This window comes from Oncorhynchus clarkii, chromosome 4 (genome assembly GCF_045791955.1).
Source record: "Oncorhynchus clarkii lewisi isolate Uvic-CL-2024 chromosome 4, UVic_Ocla_1.0, whole genome shotgun sequence".
Taxonomy (NCBI): Eukaryota; Metazoa; Chordata; class Actinopteri; order Salmoniformes; family Salmonidae; genus Oncorhynchus; species Oncorhynchus clarkii.
Genome location: NC_092150.1, coordinates 37394561 through 37415960, shown reverse-complemented (window position 1 = coordinate 37415960; position 21400 = coordinate 37394561). Strand labels below are relative to the sequence as shown.

Below are 21400 nucleotides of genomic sequence, written 5' to 3'. Positions count from 1 at the left end.
AATTATGGGAAACTGCAACTGCATGGTATTTGCCACTGTAATGAGTCTGTACTATAATCAATTAAGCCATATCAATGCAGTTAAACAGGTAAAATAACATTGTTGGCTTGCACTAATGGCACTTCCAAGGCTGTTTCATGATGATTATTACGGTCGGGTCAATCATGTAACATATGCCAGCATTGTTGACCTACTGTCTCTGCCCAGAGGTGTACTAGGCTATTAGAGCCCACATATGAGCCCTGGTTAGAGACCCTGTTGCAGCTTTCAATTTCTTTCGCTACATTGGAGGCAGCGTTGGGATCACATCCAGCTCTCGTCTAGTTATGTGATCTTGTGGTGGGAAGCATTCTTTTTCAACATTGTGTTGGGTGTAATTACATTGATATATCTAGTGAACAATGGATAAGCAACAATGGATAAGCAACAATGGGTGTGACGGATAGAAGTAATCACTACAGCTGTGATCAAGCCTAACATCAAAGTTGCCTGAAGCTGAATGGAAAGTGTTATTCCCTAACCAGTGTTTCAGAAGATGTGACTGTCTAATTTACATAAGTTAACTTACCAGTGTGGACCCAAAACAAACACATTTCACACATTTACAAGCTACCGGTTTAAGGTGTTATTACAACCATGGTTTTATTTAGTTACTGAAGCTTATATATCTAATAACCTGATAATGATCCAAATCCTATGGGCTGTGAAACCCCTATGGGCTGTGAAAGCCGAACGACATTTATCACCATTTATTTATTTACAGTAGTGTGTTGATGAATTATTGCTTTCTTCAATGGAAATAATGTAAAAAAAATAAAATAAAATAAAAAGCCAAATATACCAAAAGCTAAATCAAGAGATTTACAACTATTTAAACATGTTAATAATTACTGAAACATGCAAACTACAAACCTTTTACCAGTTAAAGAAAATACATACATTATAACCAGTCATATTTTATTACAAATAATACATACAAGTTAAGTAAAGAATTGACTATATCATGAGTACAAACAGTGTGGGTATTATAATTTTCCATCATAAAAATGTATCCCAATTCCCCATTCAAATACCGTCATCGACACGAAGAAAAAAAATCTGTATAGGAAATATGTTAGTGTAGACCTATTGTTCCAGAGCGCTCAGGACGTCAGACTGGGGCGAAGTTTCACCTTCCAACAGGACAACGACCCTAAGCACACAGCCAAGACAACACAGGAGTGGCTTCAGGACAAGTCTCTGAATGTCCTTGAGTGGCCCATTCAGAGGCCGGATTTGAACCTGATCATCTCTGGAGAGATCTGAAAATAGCTGTGCAGCAACGCTCCCCATCCAACCTGACAGAGCCTGAGAGGATCTTCAGAGATGAATGGGAGAAACTCCCCAAATACAGGCGTGCCAAGCTTGTAGCATCATACCCAAGACTCAAGGCTGTAATCGCTGCCAAAGGTTCTTCAACAAAGTACTGAGGAAAGGGTATGTAAATATAACATACATATTTTCTATTTTGCAAAATTTTCTAAAAACATGTTTTTGCTTTGTCATTATGTGTAGATTGATGATTTTTATCAATTTTAGAATAAGGCTGTAATGTAACAATTTGGAGAAAGTCAAAGGTTCTGAATGTTTTCCGAATGCACTGTATATGGAGGGCGACTGTTTCTGTGTGTTCATGTGTATGTGTTTTTATTAAACTTTTGTTTTCCAAAACCTTTCCCTTGGGACATAAAAAAAAGATTGGAAGGAAGTTATGATGGGGAGAGAGTTGAGGTATTGACTAAAATGGTGGGGGTCGGGCGTGCAGTCGGCTCGGGCTGGCTTGGCAGTCTGGCTGAAATTTAATATAGAGGATGTCTTAATAAGACAATCAAAAGTATTTGTACTTTATTTGTAAGATTTGTTAATTTGTTAGGCTATTGGTTAAAGTTGCAACTCAATATTAATTATTGAATTATCACTGATCTAGTTCTGTCTTCTCACATATTTAATAATGATCTCTTACCTAGCTTGATGACTGGGCATTTTTGCTTACTTTTTGTTCTACTTTTTGCTGGCTTGAAGGGTCATGGGTCATATTAGATTGTGTAGAAGTGAGGGATGCAAATTTCAGTCAATTTTGCTGCTGACTAACTGACCCTAATAAACCGGTCAACAAACAGTTCCATTTTTTCTAAAAGGTAAATTGATGTGACCAACAGAATATACTATCAGAGATCTGTATATAATGACGAGATGCATATGTTTCCACCCTAACAATTGGAGTCGTCCCAAGGCGGGAAGACAGGAAACAAGTTTATGCCCAAAATAAGCCCATAGAAACGCATTGGACTTATAGTGAACATATTTTGGTGAGTGAAACCTCTGATACTATGTGTACATACAAGGACCGGACATTTTTCATTAAGAGCTTAATGGAAACATGCAACAATGGCAAGCTTATCGTCTTACAGTCAAAAGACTATAGTCTATTATTGAACATGCAACTCCTGGAATGAAGCAGCTAATAAAACATAATTTTCAAGCATTTGCCCAAATGCAATTCGCGGAAAACATAGTTCTAAAGCACGCACCTACTGCAAGCAGTTTCATACGTGACAGAGAACAATATCTGTTAGAAATTTAGCAATAGGTGGAATATAATAGCAACTACTATGATGGGTTGGCTAACTAGAATTGTGCCTTTTGGCTTGTGTATAACGAAAGAAAGTTGATATGAAAACCAATAGAACAGGAGAGAAATGCTGGTTAATGGCATGAGGAAGTCTTACTTAAAATAATTGCCTCCACGTTTCTATTAAGACTTTTTCATGCCATGCCAATCTACACACAATAACCCATAATGACAAAGCAAAAACAGGTTTTTAGAATTTTTTCCTAATTTAAAAAATAAAACTGAAATATCACATTTACATACAGTACCAGTCAAAAGTTTAGACAACCCCTCTGGAATGCGTTGGTGTTTCTTTATTTTTACTGTGGTTCTGTTGTGACTATCGTAACTGGAATGACAATTTGAGATAAACTGGGCCAATCGTCTTGCCCAGAAGTGGCATCAGAACACCATGTCCTCATCAGAACACCATGTCCTCATCAGAACACCATTTCCTCATCAGAACACCATGTCCTCATCAGAACACCATTTCCTCATCAGAACATCATTTCCTCATCAGAACACCATTTCCTCATCAGAACACCATTTCCTCATCAGAACACCATCTCTGTCAGTCACCCACACAAACTTCAAACTCCTGGACGTATCTCAGCAAAAAAAGGGGCGAGGTGAACCTCTTCAACTGGTCCTATACACTCGCTCACATTTGGGGGTTTCAAAGGAGAGGTCAACTGAGGAGGTTTACTGAAATCAGGGTCACCCACAAACGTCTCAGACGGGTAGACCATGGTGGGCTCACTGACATCCTCATCAACACTAGACTTGCTTAGACATAGCATGTGTAACGGCACATGCTGGGAACACTCTAGGTTACTTTTCTGATAACCCATCAGGTTCCTCTACTCTGGGTTCCATACAAACGACAGGATTTGGCACGATCTTCCCTCCAGCCAAATCAATTCCCAAAATGAAAAAATACCCTCTTCACCGGTAGGCTAGGTCTCAGTCCAACGATAAAGAAACCAGAAACAATCCGGCTCAAATTCCACATTATACAAAGGAACTTCCATGCAACCAATTTCAATGCATTGTACTAACACACTGTAACCAGCGGCTGAATTGTAAAACAAAGGCAAAACAACCTCCATAATGAAGGGCTGCCCCAGTGTCTCACATTATCTTCACAAAGGGTTTCAGACACCACTTCTGGGCAAACTGATTGGTCCAGTGTATCTAAAATGATCGTTCCATACACACCTGATCCAAAATCTTGTTTAGGAGATACACCAGTCCCAAATATAGATTTAATTGGCTGGAATGCTCCCACAAGCAGAAACAGCTTTTTCTCGCTCTCATTTTTCTGTTTCAACTTAGCACACGGAGACAATGTGTCCTTTCTCATGGCAGTAATGACAAACTGGCAGATGTGAAAATGTATCTTTGGGCACTGTAGTAAATAACTGAAACCTTGCTGGATTGCTTTTTGCTTAGGGATAACTACTGGGTGCTTTGTTTGTTAAGGTATTTATTTGTCAACCCAAACTTATTTGCAAGTACTGCAGCTTTCTCAAGAATGAGATCCTTGTGCTCACGAATGTAGGTAGCAACCCTTTTGTGAAGGCAATTCTTGAACTGCTCGAGAAGCATGAGTGTCTTTAAATCTTCAAGGTCCTTGACCTCTTGAGAACCACACCACCGATCAAAAATATATGCTTGTTCCCTTGCAAACTCAACATGGCTGTGATTCTGTCTTTTTCAATTTACGGAACTGTTGTCCGTATGCCTCTGGGACCATCTCGTAAGCCCGAAGGATGGCAGCTTTAACGGTGTCATGATCTGAACTCTGGCCAAGAGAGAGCTGCGTACACTTTCGGGGCTTTTTTCACCAGAACACTTTGGAGGAGCAATGACCAAATCTCTCGTGGCCATTTTAGGGATGTGGCAATCAACTCAAACGGAGTAAAATAGACATGCACCTATTTTTCATTGAAAGGCGCTACAAGCCGGCTGTTCTGACCAAGATCAAACTGTTGAGGGTGCTGAATGGATTCAGAGTGCTTCCAGATCTACTGTATCTCTTAATCGAAATTCATGCTCACATTTTTGATCTTGTTGTTTGGCTGCATGTTCTTGGTTTTTGGCAGCATGTTCACGTCCTTGTTCTGGTTTGGCTGCATGCTCATCTCGTCTTTCCCTGTGCTCTAATTTCTGTTACTCCAGTCACTCCTCACGTTCTCTTTCCCTTTCCTTGTGCTCAAGCTCTAATTTATGTTGCTCCAACTTTGCCTTTAGTTTGAACTCCCTCAGTTGCATGTCTACAAACTCACCCTACTACTTGTAGCACCCTTTTCAGCAGAATCTTCATCAGGATTTCCTCCTCCACCAAAGTAGTACCAATCAGCACTTTGACTACTGCCTTTGGATCGTCAGATGCCGCTTTGATGTCATAATGTATTGCAATCATGAGCAGAGTTGCATTTATACATTTATCTAGCATCTCCCATGTAGGGTTTTCCACAACTGCTTCCAACTTAAGGTCCATGGCTTTTAATTTTTTTTATTAGCCTGTGTGTTTACGCAACTATCAAAATGATTCCACCAATCGTATAACCAGTGGTGGAAAAAGTACTACATTTTCATACTTGAGTAAAAGTAAAGATACCTTAATAGAAAAGGACTCAACTAAAAGTGAAAGTCACCCAGTAAAATATTACTTGAGTAAAAGTCTAAAAGTATTTGGTTTCAAATATACTTAAGTATCAAAAGTAAATGTAATTGCTCAAATGTACTTAAGTATCAAAAGTAAAAGTATAAATCATTTCACCTTCCTTATATTAAGCTAACCAGACTGCACCATTCATATATTTATTTTTGTTACGGATAGCCAGGGGCACACTCCAACACTCAGACATAATTTACAAACATAATTTAGTAAGTCTGCCAGGTTGCAGGGAGGTTCTGAACGTTTTACTCTGTTTCCTTAAATGTTTTCGAGGGAGGTTTTATTAACGCTCTGAGAATGGAAATGATAGTTTATTTTTTTATTTAATTTTTTTTTATTTTACCCCTTTTTCTCCCCAATTTCGTGGTATCCAATTGTTTTTAGTAGCTACTATCTTGTCTCATCACTACACTCCTGTACGGGCTCGGGAAAGACGAAGGTTGAAAGTCATGCGTCCTCCGATACACAACCCAACCAAGACGCACTGCTTCTTAACACAGCGTGCATCCAACCCGGAAGCCAGCCGCACCAATGTGTCGGAGGAAACGCCGTGCAACCTATTCTTGTATACCAACTTGAAACAGCTGAAAATACTATATTGTTGGTTATTGAAACAATATTTTACAGCGGTTTAGATGATAGTATAGATTGCTTGTTTTGTCACCAACTGAAATTAGGCCAACTATTAGAATTTCAGCAACCAGGAAATGGTGGAGCGATATCTGCATATTGCACATTTAAAACTATCAATAAGACTTTCAAAAACACTGCTAGCTTATTTCGGGTAAAACATGTTTTAGTTCAAGTACAGATAGGACATATGGAAATACATTTTCTTAGACATTAATAACACAGCAGTGAGATTCAAACCTCTAAACTTCTATTCTCTATCCATGGAATTAGTCCACTGATGGATCCAACATGCTATGTTCTTTTTATGCATACAAAGCTGGTCATTGTAGTCTATTCAAATGGACCCCATTTCAAAGGAGCCAAGCACTCATCGAGATACATGTCTCGCATTACTTATTTCATATGTATATAATGTATACTGTATCCTTCACTATCTATTCTTTACTATCTATTGCATCTTAGCCGCTCTGTCTGTCACTGCTCATCCATATATTTTATACTTATATAGTCTTATCCCATTCCTTTACTAGATTGTGTGTATTGGGTTTTGTTGTGAAATGTGTTAGATATTAGGTTTTGTTGTGGAATTGTTAGATATTACCTCTTAGATACTGCTGCACTGTCAGATCTAGAATAAGCATTTCGCTACACTCGCAATAACATCTGCTAACCATGTGTATGTGACCAGTAACATTTTATTTTATACGGTGTGGCCAATTAGTGGACCAACACACCTGAACACACTTAACAAGATAGCAGATAAAGAGAGTTTTGTTAATGATGAATGTATATATTTTATGGAATGTTTTCTTAACATTCTCGGAACAATTTAAGAACATGACTTTAAATAGAACCATATGGAAACATTACTGAAATTCCCACAGAAGAACATTGCTAACATTCTCTGAACTATTTGAGAACATTCCCAATGTCAAAACAGTTGGAGAACGTTCATAGAACATTACCAAAATTGAAATGAAATATAATCATGTTTGAACTTTTAGGAAACGTTCTGTTAAAGTAATAGGAAGGAAATAAATTCCACAAATTAACTTTTAAGAAGGAACACCTGTTAATTGAAATGCATTCCAGGTGACTACCTCATTAAGCTGGTTGTGAGAATGCCAAGAGTGTGCAACGCTGTCATCAAGGCAAAGGGTGGCTATTTGAAGAATCTGAAAAATTAAATAATATTTGTTTAACACTCGTTTGGTTACTACATGATTCCATATGTGTTATTTTATAGTTTTGATGTCATCACTATTATTTTACAATGTAGAAAATAGTAAAAATAAAGAAAAACACAAAGTGTATATTGTAGTGTATATTGCCTTGATAGAAAATAAAAAGGTACAGAAGAAATCACAATCCACCAGACCATGGGTCAAATACATTCAGATATGCCATATACATGAAAGACATGTAGTATGTTTACATTGTAAATTATGTACATTTACATTGAAAATCTAAAACACTCCTACATTATCAATCAAATATGTCCTTCTTATTCAAGTTTAATCTAGGACTACAACATATGGTTTGAGATCTTGATATGTAGAGTATTATTGGTATGTGTAGTGTCACTACGTGAGTGTGTTTTCTCCATCTGCAGCCTTTTCAGTTGTTTGGTGTTAAGAAAGACTTAATTTCCTTTTCATTTGTGTCAATTTAAAACCTAAGCAACCAGGCAAAGGAAGTTTTAATCAATTACCTTAGTTGATCAATCAAGTACAAGGGAGGTGTGAACCTTCAGACACTTGGCCCTCCAATAATTAATTTTTAAACCCCAGCAACATAATGAATAGGGCAGCTGTGGAAGACTCATCGAGGTGTTGCACACAGCTGGTAAGGCTTGGGACTGTGTGTAACCCCCATCTGAAAGTCCAGGCTGGGTTCCACCCCTGGGGGAGAGAAGAAGGTGAACCTCTGCAGCAGGGAGGTGAAGAACAGGAAGAGTTCCATCTTGGCTAGCTGCTCCCCAGGACACACCCTCTTACCTGGGGAGGGAACCAATCACAGTAAACCTTCTCTAACTGACACTGTAAAGCAGGGGTGTCAAACTCATTCCATGGAGGGCCCAGTGCCTGCAGGTTTTTGTTTTTTCCTTTCAACTAGACAACCAGGTGAGGAGAGTTATTTATTAATTATGACCTTAATTCAGCAATCAAGTACAAGAGAGAAGCAAAAACCTGCAGACACTCGGCCCTCCATTGGAATGAATTTGACACATGCTGTAAAGTACAGAACAGTTACTTTGGATTGGGATACTAACACTAACGTACACTGAAAAACATTTCCTGTAAAATGTACAGTAACTTACTGGCCTCAATTTATTTAGCAGTACAGTTACTGTAATCCATTTGACGGTAATCCATTTTATAGTACCAAAAATGTTACTGAAATCCAATTACCCATGCAGTGACATATTACACAATGTTCTTAGCAAGTCTTTCATTTTGGTCCGTTCAAATCGATTGTGCCCCCTCGCTTTGAGCAAATTCAGATGCTCAAGCATAATCTCCAGATAGGCAACATCGGTGAGCCATTCCTCACAATTGAAATGTTCGAAGCTCATAAAAGCGACCCAACAGTTTACCACCGGAAAGCCAGCGGACCTCTGCATTATAAAGCACCTGCTGGTGCTCCCTCCCCATATCCCTGCAGAAGGCCTGGAGACACCTGCTGGTGCTCGCTCCCCATATCCCTGCAGAAGGCCTGGAGACACCTGCTGGTGCTCGCTCCCCATATCCCTGCAGAAGGACTGGAGACACCTGCTGGTGCTCCCTCCCCATATCCCTGCAGAAGGCCTGGAGACACCTGCTGGTGCTCGCTCCCCATATCCCTGCAGAAGGCCTGGAGACACCTGCTGGTGCTCCCTCCCCATATCCCTGCAGAAGGCCTGGAGACACCTGCTGGTGCTCCCTCCCCATATCTCTGCAGAAGGCCTGGAGACACCTGCTGGTGCTCGCTCCCCATATCCCTGCAGAAGGCCTGGAGACACCTGCTGATGCTCCCTCCCCATATCCCTGCAGAAGGCCTGGAGACACCTGCTGGTGCTCCCTCCCCATATCCCTGCAGAAGGCCTGGAGACACCTGCTGGTGCTCCCTCCCCATATCCCTGCAGAAGGCCTGAAACACCTGCTGGTGCTCCCTCCCCATATCCCTGCAGAAGGCCTGAAACACCTGCTGGTGCTCCCTCCCCATATCCCTGCAGAAGGCCTGGAAACACCTGCTGGTGCTCCCTCCCCATATCCCTGCAGAAGGCCTGAAACACCTGCTGGTGCTCCCTCCCCATATCCCTGCAGAAGGCCTGGAAACACCTGCTTTTCGTTGGAACTCTTTTTGATATATTTGACAGTTTCTTCTGAAACTCGTTAGTCTGTTCTTGTTCTGAGAAATGAAGGCTATTCCATGTGAGAAATTGCCAAGAAACTGAAGATCTCTTACAGCGCTGTGTACTACTCCCTTCACAGAACAGTGCAAACTAGCTCTAACCAGAATAGAAAGAGGAGTGGGAGGCCCCAGGGGACAACTGAGCAAGAGGACAAGTACATTAGAGTGAATAGTTTGAGAAACAGATGCCTCACCAGTCCTCAACTGGCAGCTTCATTAAAAAGTACCTGCAAAAGACCAGTCAAGGTCAACAGTAAAGAGGCGACTCCGGGATGCTCGTCTTCTAGGCAGAGTTGCAAAGAAAAAGCCGTATCTCAGACTGGCCAATAAAAATAAAATATTAAGATGGGCAAAAGAACACAGACACTGGACAGAGGAACTGCCTAGAAGGCCAGCATCCCAGAGTCGCCTCTTCACTGTTGACGTTGAGACCGGTGTTCCAGCAACAATAGTCATTTACAACATTAACAATATTTACAATTGATGTTATTTTCATGGTCAAAACATTAGCTTTTCATTCAAAAACAAGGACATTTGTTTGAACCCAAACTTTTGAACATTAGTGTATGTAAATCATTGTTTGAATATGTTGGTAACCCGTTGTATAAAGGTGATAATGCCCTCGAACTCGATGTTTAGAGGATACATTGTCACTTTTTGCCGGCCCTCGACTTTGTCTCGGGTCTAAAACCCGTGCCAATATATCCTCCGAACACAGGCTTCTCGGGCATTATCACTTAAATAGGAGGACCTAGTCGGAAGGTATAAATGTAAGTGCTTGTGTGACCTGTATGGGTTTGCTATGTACTGTAGCTGCAACACCCAGTGTGGTGATTAAATCTAATTTCAGTTTCTCTGGGTCCATCTGGATTATTGTACCAGAATTTAGAACATAACAATACAGTATCATACCGTTAATGTATACAGTAAGTAACTGATCAAATAAAAGTCTAACGGTGTACTCTAACTATATAGGCAAGTCAATGATTCAACTTCAAGTCAATCAGTTAAACCGATTAAACCGAGTCAAGTATTACTATGTAAGGAAGATGAGTTGTGCATGTCCTATTTCCTATAGCGCAGCTTTATTTGGCACCAATATGGGGGTCAACTGATATGGAAGAAACGTAGTACAGCATTACCTAAAGAGAATGGAAGGAATGCGTCTCTCTTCCTGAACTTGCCCTCCTGATCCAGGAAGTGTCCCGGGTTGAAGGTGTGAGGGGTCTCCCACTCTGACTCATCAAACAGGATCGACTGGAGGGTGCCAAGCACAATGGTGTTCTGAGGGGGGGAGAAAATAACAGACATTATCTCATCAACAAGTACAGAATGTTATGGCATCAATGTTTTATGTGTAGTTGAAATAATACGGAAAATGAGGAAAAAGGCAAAAGGTTATACTTTTAAGTGTAGGGATGTCCCTATACGATAACCAAACACATTTATTTATTCTTCTAAATGTACAAACACCACATGGTGACAGCATACTACACATTAATGTAGTTATAAGGAATACATCTTTATAAAGCGCTGAATCATGCAGTGGATGCGCCGTGAGATCACATGATTAAGTAGAACAAGTACATGATCTCTATGCTTGAGATGAGATGACTGACCTTAGGGATGGTGTATCCTCCAACCTCAGTGTCTTTAGTGGCCATGCGGGATACGTTGAGCGGTATGATATTCCCCATCCTTTGTGTCTCATGGATGACTGCGTCTGTGTAGGGCATGCGGTTCCTGTCTTCCATGGAGGGCTGCCGCGACGACCTAACAACTGCATCGATCTCTGCCTGCACCTTGGCTACAACAGGGATACAAGATATAAAGGCACAACACAAAGGAAGTCTTCATGCAAATGGATTGTGTGTGTGTGTGTGTGTGTGTGTGTGTGTGTGTGTGTGTGTGTGGTGTGTATGCGTGCCTCCATGTGAGAGAATGACCTTTTATTAATCAATCAAGATCAATCGCTTTGACGAACTGATTAAATGCTATAGGGGTCGAAACGTAGTCATTGTGATGGCGGTGGGAGCACTTACCTTGTATCTCCGGGTAGTTGATCATAAAGAGAAGGCCCCAATAGAGGGTGGTAGAGGTGGTCTCTGTCCCAGCCACAAATAGATCCAGAGTGCAGAAGGACAAGTTCTCCAAGTTGAACCCAGCCCTTGTGTCATCTTCACACTGTGGAACAAAACACACCAAAACAACCTCAACATGCTAGATACTTAAAAATATTTGACAATCTAACGAATTCATGATGCTTTAGCTAAATTACCAATGTGTCAAGAAAATGTGATAAAAAATGTTTACATGTGTTGCAATACAAATAATAGCTCTGAATCCACATTCATTTGGATGGTAAGTGTGCCCTGCACCCACCACTTTTTTGTTTAAACTACTTGATTATGTAGAACCCCTCCCTAATACTATTATCCAATCCGACCTCATCATCATCATGAGTGTAGAGGAGGGTAAACATATACTGTACGTAAACACCACTTACCTACCTACTGCGGAAAAATACTATAGGGAGCAGTACTATGTTCACTGCGAATGGCAATCAGTTTTTACTTTTTTTTTTTACAACTACATCACCGATAATGGTTGTCATTATCATCGTCACCTTCTCTATCTCGTTGAGGAAGCAGTCGATGAAGTCTCTTGGTGACGAGGGGTCGTTGTCCTTCATGTGCTCCTGAATCCTGATGTTGATGAAGGAGATGACCTCCTTCCAGCCAGTGAAGATCCTTCTGTGAGGACCAGGAACCCGACGCATGACCCACGGCATCATGTTATACATCTGAGGACAGAGTTAGGGCAGGCAAGGACTGAAACCAGAATTCGGCCAGGGAATTACAAACACAGCAGCCCCTCAAGGCCCTAATTTTTTGTAAAATAATGATAAGTCTGACAAAAACATAGTTCCTGGCAGCAATTTGCCAGTAAGTTACTGTAATTTATTTTACATATATCTACTGTAATTCATTTTATGGTACCAACACTTTTACTGTAATCTAAATTACAGTACCAAGTATGTACCTGTAATCTAATTTACAGCATATGACTGTAATTTCCCAGTGTTCTTTGCACATTTTCATTTTACATTCACATTTAGGTAATTTAGTGGGCGCTCTTATCCTTAACATCTTACAGTTGGTGCATTCAACAAAGGTTGATAAAAACATACCACAGTCATAGCATGTAAAGAGTTTCGGTAACTGTTACTGAAAATATTGTACTTAAGGATACTCTGATCTTCAAAATTATTGTAATTTCAACAATATATCTTATGATAAATATATATCACTCTGGATAGTGCCAATACATTGCTGAAATATTCAAGGTAACTTGATGCCAACTTCCTGTACACTACTGTAATGTCAAGCAACGAAACAGTAAAATACTGTCAAAGTGACAAGGTAACTGTAAAAAAGTTCTTACCATATTTTACAAGGGGTTGGAAAAAGCAGGTTGGCTGCTAGGCATTTGTATGTTAACGCATTTTAATGAAAACTTGATTTATATTACTTGCACTATTAGAGGCCGAAACAAAAACTTCCAACCAGGCCATGATTACAGGGCAAAACAAATCAAATGGGCATGGTTACATTTTCAATCATTAGAGGTTTAAGGCCCATTGCCAATCTGATTAGTGATGGGTTGTTCGCGAACGAACAGCTCTTGCCGCTTTTTGAACTCAACAACATTTTTCTGCAGATAAGTTACAAAATAATTATGGAAAGAGAGTGACTCCTCACTGCTGAAACAATAAATAGTGGAGAGAGCGTTTCAATCTGGTCCATTCTGAATTTTTCAGTGCATTACATTTTTTTATGTGGGCAGGTAAAAATTTATTTGAACTCGCTTTTCATGATCTGACATAATTGTAGCCCACCTTTTGGGCTTTACATTGGGAACCAAATGAGCCATCTCTTTTACAATGAGCCGGCTCAAAGAAGTGATTAAGAATTCCCATCACTAACTCTGATCTGTTCCCTATATATAGTGGGGAGAACAAGTATTTGATACACTGTCGATTTTGCAGGTTTTCCTACTGAAAATCAAATCAAATCAAATTTTATTTGTAACATACACATGGTTAGCAGATGTTAATGCGAGTGTAGCGAAATGCTTGTGCTTCTAGTTCCGACAATGCAGTAATAACCAACGAGTAATCTAACTAACAATTCCAAAACTACTACCTTTACAAGTGTAAAGGGATAAAGAATATGTACATAAAGATATGTGAATGAGTGATGGTACAGAACGGCATAGGCATGTAGAGGTCTGTAATTTTTGTCATAGGTACACGTCAACTGTGAGAGACGGAATCTAAAACAAAAATCCAGAAAATCACATTGTATGATTTTTAAGTAATTCATTTGCATTTTATTGCATGACATAAGTATTTGATCACCTACCAACCAGTAAGAATTCCGGCTCTCACAGACCTGTTAGTTTTTCTTTAAGAAGTCTTCCTGTTCTCCACTTATTACCTGTATTAACTGCACCTGTTTGAACTCGTTACCTGTATAAAAGACACCTGTCCACACACTCAATCAAACAGACTCCAACCTCTCCACAATGGCCAAGACCAGAGAGCTGTGTAAGGACATCAGGGATACAATTGTAGACCTGAGTGGATTAATCAAATTGATGGCGCAAACTAAACTGACTTTTGGGGATATAAAGAAGGATTTTATCTAACAAAACGACACTACATGTTATATCTGGGACCCTTTGGATGACAAATGAGAAGAAGATTTTCAAAAAGTAAGTGAATATTTAAATCACTATTTGTGAATTTATGAAACCTGTGCCAGTGGAAAAATATTTTGATGTGGGGCGCCGTCCTCAAACAATCGCATGGCATGCTGTCGCTGTAATGGCTACTGTAAATCGGACAGTGTCGTTATATTAACAAGAATACAAGCTTTCAACCCGATATAAGACACTTGTATGTACCTAAATGTTTAATATCCGTAATTTTTAAGATTTTTTTTATTTGAATTGCGCGCCCTCCAGTTTCACCGGAAGTTGTCCTTCTAGCAGGACGCCTAGACTTACAAATTCTTATTTTCAATGACGGCCTAGGAACAGTGGGTTAACAGCCTTGTTCAGGGGCAGAACAACAGATTTTTACCTTGTCAGTTTAGGGATTCAATATTGCAACCTTTCGGTTGCTAGTCCAACGCTCTAACCACTAAACAACTATTTTCTTTGTAAATACAATTTTTAAAGGGTGTAGTTTATATTATGTGCCTTCAATTTGAATACATTGAATCTATAAAGCTCATTATATATGAAATTATCTGAGCAGTTACATTTATGACCAATAAAACAAATACAGTGGCTCTAATTTATATATATATTTAATCATAGCAGATTATTTTATTTTTCCATTAGATTGAAGTTGAGTGGAGCTATGGATATTCTTGATCAATATGATCTTAGATGATTTTACTATTATCCATTAGCCTTTACATGCACTACATGACCAAAAGATTGGTTGATTTAGATAGGGTTTTTGGGGCAAAAAGAGCTACGGCCAGTATGTTTCTGACAAAGTTAGGTTCAATGGAAAACTTCAGTCCAGTCAGATTTCCTGATCATTCTTGAATTGATGGATGGCCATAATATTTACATTTAAAAAAACCTATTAGTGCATTTAATATTGTTTTCTCCTCTAGGGTAGACAATTGTAGTCAACAAGTCAAAGTAAGTAACCACAAGGTTGAAGCAGTCTACAAATAGAATAAGAGTGAGAGACTTACCCCGGCCCAAAAGCCCCCTTCCAAGTAAATAATCTCGTTCATTGTTTTCAGGAGGGTTTGGAATTGGTCATCGCTGTATTCAAAGCGGGCACCAAACACAAGACAGCAGATCACATTGGAAACAGCATTGTTCATCAGTATCTGGGGGCTGAAGGGTTTTCCTGCATGGGCCAAAAGAAACCTTATTCCCCACAAAAGCAATATGGCTTACATCAAAAGTAAAATGTCACCATATAGGCTAGTGGCCAATCCTCAAAAAGGGCATTTGTTTGAGATACCCCTACCAGAGGTATAACAAAGCACAACCATGTTTTTTTCCCCTCTGAGGTCTCCAATATATGAAATTGATGGTTGTATACATAAGCTCATGTGGCCCAATATTGCAAACTCTGATATTGCAAAAATGTTGAATTACAAGTAGTCAATTGTCTCCCCTACATATACAAACAAACAGCATTACGATATCTTAAAGGATTTTGGAAATATAGACCTGTAAACAGATACATTAGGAGGAAGTATTAACTATGAATACAAATGTAACTTTCTGATAGTTGTTCAATAGACAACTTCCAGGTCAAATTTGCTCTCATTCAGTGCTGTATGGTCCTGCCCGACAAAAGTGCATAAAGTTACGTTTTTTTTACCTTGTGGCTATTGCAATCAGCTCTAAGGCAAGTGGGCCCAGACACTGAACGCTCATTTATTTCAAAGGTTCCTCTGTGGACTTTATACATTATGTGCCCCCCACCCAAATCCAATATGGTGTCCAATATCCAATATGCCTGCAACATCACCATTAACTGGTGGTTCAATTACCTCTGTACATGTTTTAAATGATAGATATTTTTCAGGTTTGTGTACTGTACTTATGACCTGTACTCAAGACAATTTTTTGGAACTTCAACTACATTACATGACCAAAAGTGTGTGCTCATCAAACATCTCATTCCAAAATGTGCTGCTTTAACTGCCTTCACTCTTCTGGGAAGGCTTTCCACTAGCTGTTGGAACATTGCTGCAGGAACTGGCTTCCATTCAGCCACAAGAGAATTAATGAGGTCGGGCACTGAGGCCTGGCTTGCAATTAGGCCTGGCTTGCAGTCGGCATCTCAATTCAGCCCGATGGGGTTGAGGTCAGGGCTCTGTGCAGGCCAGTCAAGTTCTTCCACATCGATCTCAACAAACCATTTCTGTATGGACCTCACTTTGTGCACGGGGCATTGTCAAGCTGAGAGGAAAGGGCCTTCCCCAAACTCTTGCCACAAAGTTGGGAGCACAGAATCATCTAGAATGTCATTGTATGCTGTAGCGTTAAGATTTATCTTTAGTGGAACCATGAAAAACAGTCCCAGAGCATTATTCCTCAAACCAAACTTTATAGTGCTACACGCTTCAATACACTCGGAGGTCCCATTCTGTGAGCTTGTGTAGCCTACCACTTCGCAGCTGAGTCGTTGTTGCTCCTAGATGTTTTGACTTCACAGCACTCACAGTTTTTATTTTTATTTATTTTTTACCTTTATTTAACTAGGCAAGTCAGTTAAGAACAAATTCTTATTTTCAATGACGGCCTAGGAACAGTGGGTTAACTGCCTGTTCAGGGGCAGAACGACAGATTTGTACCTTGTCAGCTCGGGGGTTTGTACTTGCAACCTTCCGGATACTAGTCCAACACTCTAACCACTAGGCTACCCTGCCGCCCCAGTTAACCGGGGCAGCTCTAGCAGGGCCGAAATTTGGCCACAGAACTACAACAACGATTGGCTACTTTGTCTCCTCACCATTTAAGGACACACGCATGTCCTTGTTGATATGCTGTAAGTGTGTGAATGAGATCAAAACATGAACACACATTAAAAAACTAGTTGTGTTTGAATATGCAAGGTGGTTGGTATAGGATCGAGAAGGCAGGTGATATCACTTTCCTGAGCATATCTGTGTCAACCAGGGAAAATAAATCCATAGTGCCTTTGCGTGGTAGGCTAGGGCACATAAACTTCTCATCAGGTCTTGCTTCACTGATACCCAGCCTAATGTTTGTTATCTTATCTTTGAAATATGCCGTAAACTCATCACTCATTTAGATGTGGAGGAAAGTTCACCTACATTTGCGGGGGTAGGATTTATCAGGCCATCACTGCTCGAAAAGAGCTCTCGAATTATTCTGATTATTAGTGATCAAGTTAGAAAATGAGGTCATCTGGCATTTCTAATTGACTTGTTATATATGCCAAGTTGCTCTCTTAGAACATCATAATGGACCTGCAACTTCTGCTAGCATTGTTCATACACTCAGTAAAATCTGTAGCAACTTCAGAGGTAAGACAGCATTTCTTAATAATGTGTTCAAGATGACCCTCTGCTATAGGCAAAAAGGTAGTAAAAAATACAAGATGGTATTCAGATAAAGCAACATCAACAGTAGAGGATATGTCAATTGGAAGGCCCTTGGTAATAACCAGGTCCAGAGGATGGTCCCGGTAATGGGTGGGCCCAGTTACATGTTGGATAAAGTCAATAGAGCTCAAAAGATTAATATATTTAATGGCCTTGGAGTGAAATATTAAAATCACACAATGAGTTTTATCATAGTTCTCAAGGACAATAGTTCAGATAAGTCAATAAAGAAAGTGGGGAAGTGCTTTCGTGGCCTATACAGGGTTCCCTACATGGAACAGATAGGAGACACTTCAGAACAAACTTCCTTTTGATTTGTTTTGGTACTATCTGAGAGATATAAGAAAGATCACCATAAATGTATTTATCCCCTTATTTTAGGCACTAAACTATCTAAATACATAATACCATAATTAAAAAAAAACTGGTACCGGGAACCTTCAGATGAGTCTTGTGAGCATCCTAGAGGAAAACAACCGACATGTATTTGTTTGTGAGAGTACCTTTCCGCATAGGGGTCATATTAATATTTAGCCTGGCCTCCCGAGTGACGCAGCAGTCTAAGGCAAAGCATCGAAGTGCTGAGGCGCCACTACATCTCCGGGTTCAATCCCAGATTGTGTCACAGCCGGCGGTGACCAGGAGTCCCATTGTGCAGTGTGTCAAGAAGCAGTGCGGCTTGGCAGGTAATGTTTCAGAGGACGCATGGCTCTCAACCGGCACCTCTCCCGAGTCTATTGGGGAGTTGCAGCGTTGAGACAAGATCATGACTACCAATTGGATATCACAAAATTGGGGAGAAAAAGGGGGTAAAATATGTTTAAAAAATAAATAATAATAATATTGGTGTGTAGCCCAAACTGTTCGGACACTACAGACAGAAGCTGGCAGATCGGCTGTACCGACTTCAGACGAGTCCCAAGACGCTTGTGCTGTAAGACCATCTTGTTCATGAGTGTCTCACATTTCCTTAGAGATGTTTTCGTGAGAAGACCGATTTTCAGGACATCTCATGGTCTGACAAACACCACTCTGGCTCTGCAACCTTTCACTGCAGATGCGGAAGGCAGATATCGGCAGAAGCGATATTTGAGAAGCAGCCCATACAAGAACAAATTGCTTAAACAAATGGATTTTGATGGAGATTTTTTAGTATTATGTTCATTTGATTTCCACCGGTGTGCGGACATTTTAGGCCAATTCTTTTATTATGATAATTCGATTTCCATGGGGGCGCTGACATCGACCTTAGGGGGTAAAGGGTGTGTGTGTCACAACATCTATATATGTAACCACTTTTTCAGTAAAATATTTTTACAGAACCCTCCATTTCATATATGGGAGACCTTAAAGATATGGAAAAACGCTAGTGTTTTGTAATGCCTCAGGTAGGGGCATCTAAAAATGCTTTATATCTCTACACTGAACTTCAGTCTGCAAAACTTCTCTGTAAGCACCACAGCTCATATACAGCTTTGTTGTATTTTTTTTGCTTGGTGCTTGGACTCCTGATCTGAACTGAATCTGTTTTCAACGTGAAAATCGAAACAGTTTTTAATCGCTATATGTCTGTTGCATCCAAAACAGAGACAACTCATGTGTAAACTTAATGCCAGTGCGGTGTTTACCCAAATCTGTTTTGACAAGTATATTCATTTCCTTGCAGGGACAATAAAGTTTGAATTGAACTGTAACCATATCAAGTTTCCACTGTACCTTGTTCACTCTGAATGGCTTCATTCAAACACTGCGCTTCAATCTGGATGGATGGCTCCAGACTCTTCTTGCCCAGTCCAAAGTTCCTCAGTGTAGAGAGAGCAAACCTCCTCTGTTGCTTCCATGGATACCCGTTCGACATAACCACACCTACAGTGGGGCAAAAAAGTATTTAGTCAGCCACCAATTGTGCAAGTTCTCCCACTTAAAGATGAGAGGCCTGTAATTTTCCTCATAGGTACACTTCAACTACGACAGACAAAATGAGAAACAAAATCCAGAAAATCACATTGTAGGATTTTTATGAATTTATTTGCAAATTATGGTGGAAAATAAGTATTTGGTCAATAACAAAAGTTTCTCAATACTTTGTTATATACCCTTTGCTGGCAATGACAGAGGTCAAACGTTTTCTGTAAGTCTTCACAAGGTTTTCACACATCTGTTTCTCAAGCGTGAGGCAGCTTGATGTAAAAGTACACACCCTAGACAGGATTCTAGTCTGTCAGGGCCTGTCACCCCCTATCCATCTCTTTAATACTGATGGCCAAGCAAAGAGGCATGAGGTCCCATTTTGGAGTCTTTGGTAGGACTTGAACGGGGATCGAACCCCCAACCTTTCCATTTTTAAGGATTGACACTAATACACTAAATATGTAATATTTCTACAATAATAAATTATTATGATCCATAATCAATTATCAGTTAATAACTGTAAGATGATGACAATGTCCTGCAAGCCCAGGGTCAGGTCAGGCAGAGGTCGGTAAATCCAGAGTAGTGGCAAAGACACAGGACAGCAGGCAGGCTCAGAGTCAGGACAGGCAAGGGTCAAAACCAGGAGGACAAGAAATAGAGTGACTGGGGAAAGGCAGGAGCTGAGACAAAACACTAGTTGACTTGAACAAACAAGGAAAAACTGGTACAGACGGACAGAAAACACAGGTATAAATACCCAGGGGATAAGTGGGGAAGATGGGCGACACTTGGAGGGGGGTGGAGACAGGCACAAAGACAGGTGAAACAGATCAGGTCGTAACAAGTATAAAGTATGTGAGCGTTACCTTTACTTCCCATTGCTTGACTTCCAATATATATATCTTCAAATAAGGGAATGGAGGGACGATCAACAAAACTGTCGCCATTGTGGACCAAGGCCTCTTTCACCATCTCGTATCCACTCAGAATAACCCACTTTGACCCTTGGTTTGCTGATGGAATTCGAAGGCTGAAAATCTTTCCATATTTTTTTTCACACTACAAGAAGAACAACAAGAAATAACGTTTGTCATCAAAAGAGTGCTAAGCAGCATTAAGTTAGCCTGGTGCCATATCTGATTGTGCTCTTGCCAACTCCATTGCTCATTGTCCAGCCAAACATTTGTCTGGCATGACAATGATTAACAAGGAGTTGGAATGATAGCACCAACAGAATGATACTCAGGCTAGCGTTTAGTAAACCCACCTCTTCAAACTGAAGATGCATCTTAGCAGGATCAAATTGAAACATGTTGCCAATGAAAGGCCATGACCAAGGTCCAGGAGGAAAATTCTTTGGAGTTTTGTTCTTCAGGAGGTCGGCAAGTACCAAGAAAACACAGAGGAAAATCAAAAAAGTCTTTATGTCCAACCATTCCAAAACAGAAGAATGAAGTAATTTGCTCATCTCACTACAAGTGGAACTGACTAAAAAAAAAACACACAGAAACTAAACAGAGGAATGACGTGCCAGTGATTTCTCTGTAACCTGCTCCCTATCTCTCTGCTTCCAAAGTAATGTCATAATAACCACTGTTGTGTGTGTTCATACTTGGGACTGGGCGTGTGCTACTACCATAACAACGGCAGAGTTCATGCATTTCCCCTTTGTACAGAGTTGTTTTCTCTCCTCAGAAAACCATGGTTGCACAATGACTACACAGAATTCCTCCTATAGAGGTAGATTTCAGCTTTGTTGCTAAGTCCTTAGCAATATTACTTTACTGTAGTACAGTGCATTGTAGGCTGTATACTGCACAATGGACAAATTGTATGGCCCTGAACATTGTGCTTTCCATTTATTAACACTACTGACTGCTCAATAGATTTTGACTGGTTGCAGGTTCATATCAACAAAGAACAAGATTTACAATATCACAGAGACAAAGGACA

At 40.1% G+C, this 21400-nt stretch overlaps 1 protein-coding gene across 1 annotated transcript; it reads right to left on the bottom strand.

Annotated features, from left to right (window-relative positions):
- Positions 1-7275: 7275 nt before the first annotated feature.
- LOC139406775 (cytochrome P450 2J2-like) lies at positions 7276-21109 on the bottom strand. The gene is made up of 9 exons (XM_071149801.1): positions 20715-21109; positions 20314-20506; positions 19250-19399; positions 15137-15297; positions 11986-12162; positions 11402-11543; positions 10979-11166; positions 10502-10643; positions 7276-7963 (listed from the first exon to the last, which is right to left on the bottom strand). The coding sequence occupies exons 1-9, from the start codon at positions 20913-20915 to the stop codon at positions 7788-7790; spliced, it is 1530 nt and encodes a 509-aa protein (XP_071005902.1). The 5' UTR covers positions 20916-21109; the 3' UTR covers positions 7276-7787.
- Between the last annotated feature and the right edge of the window lie 291 nt (positions 21110-21400).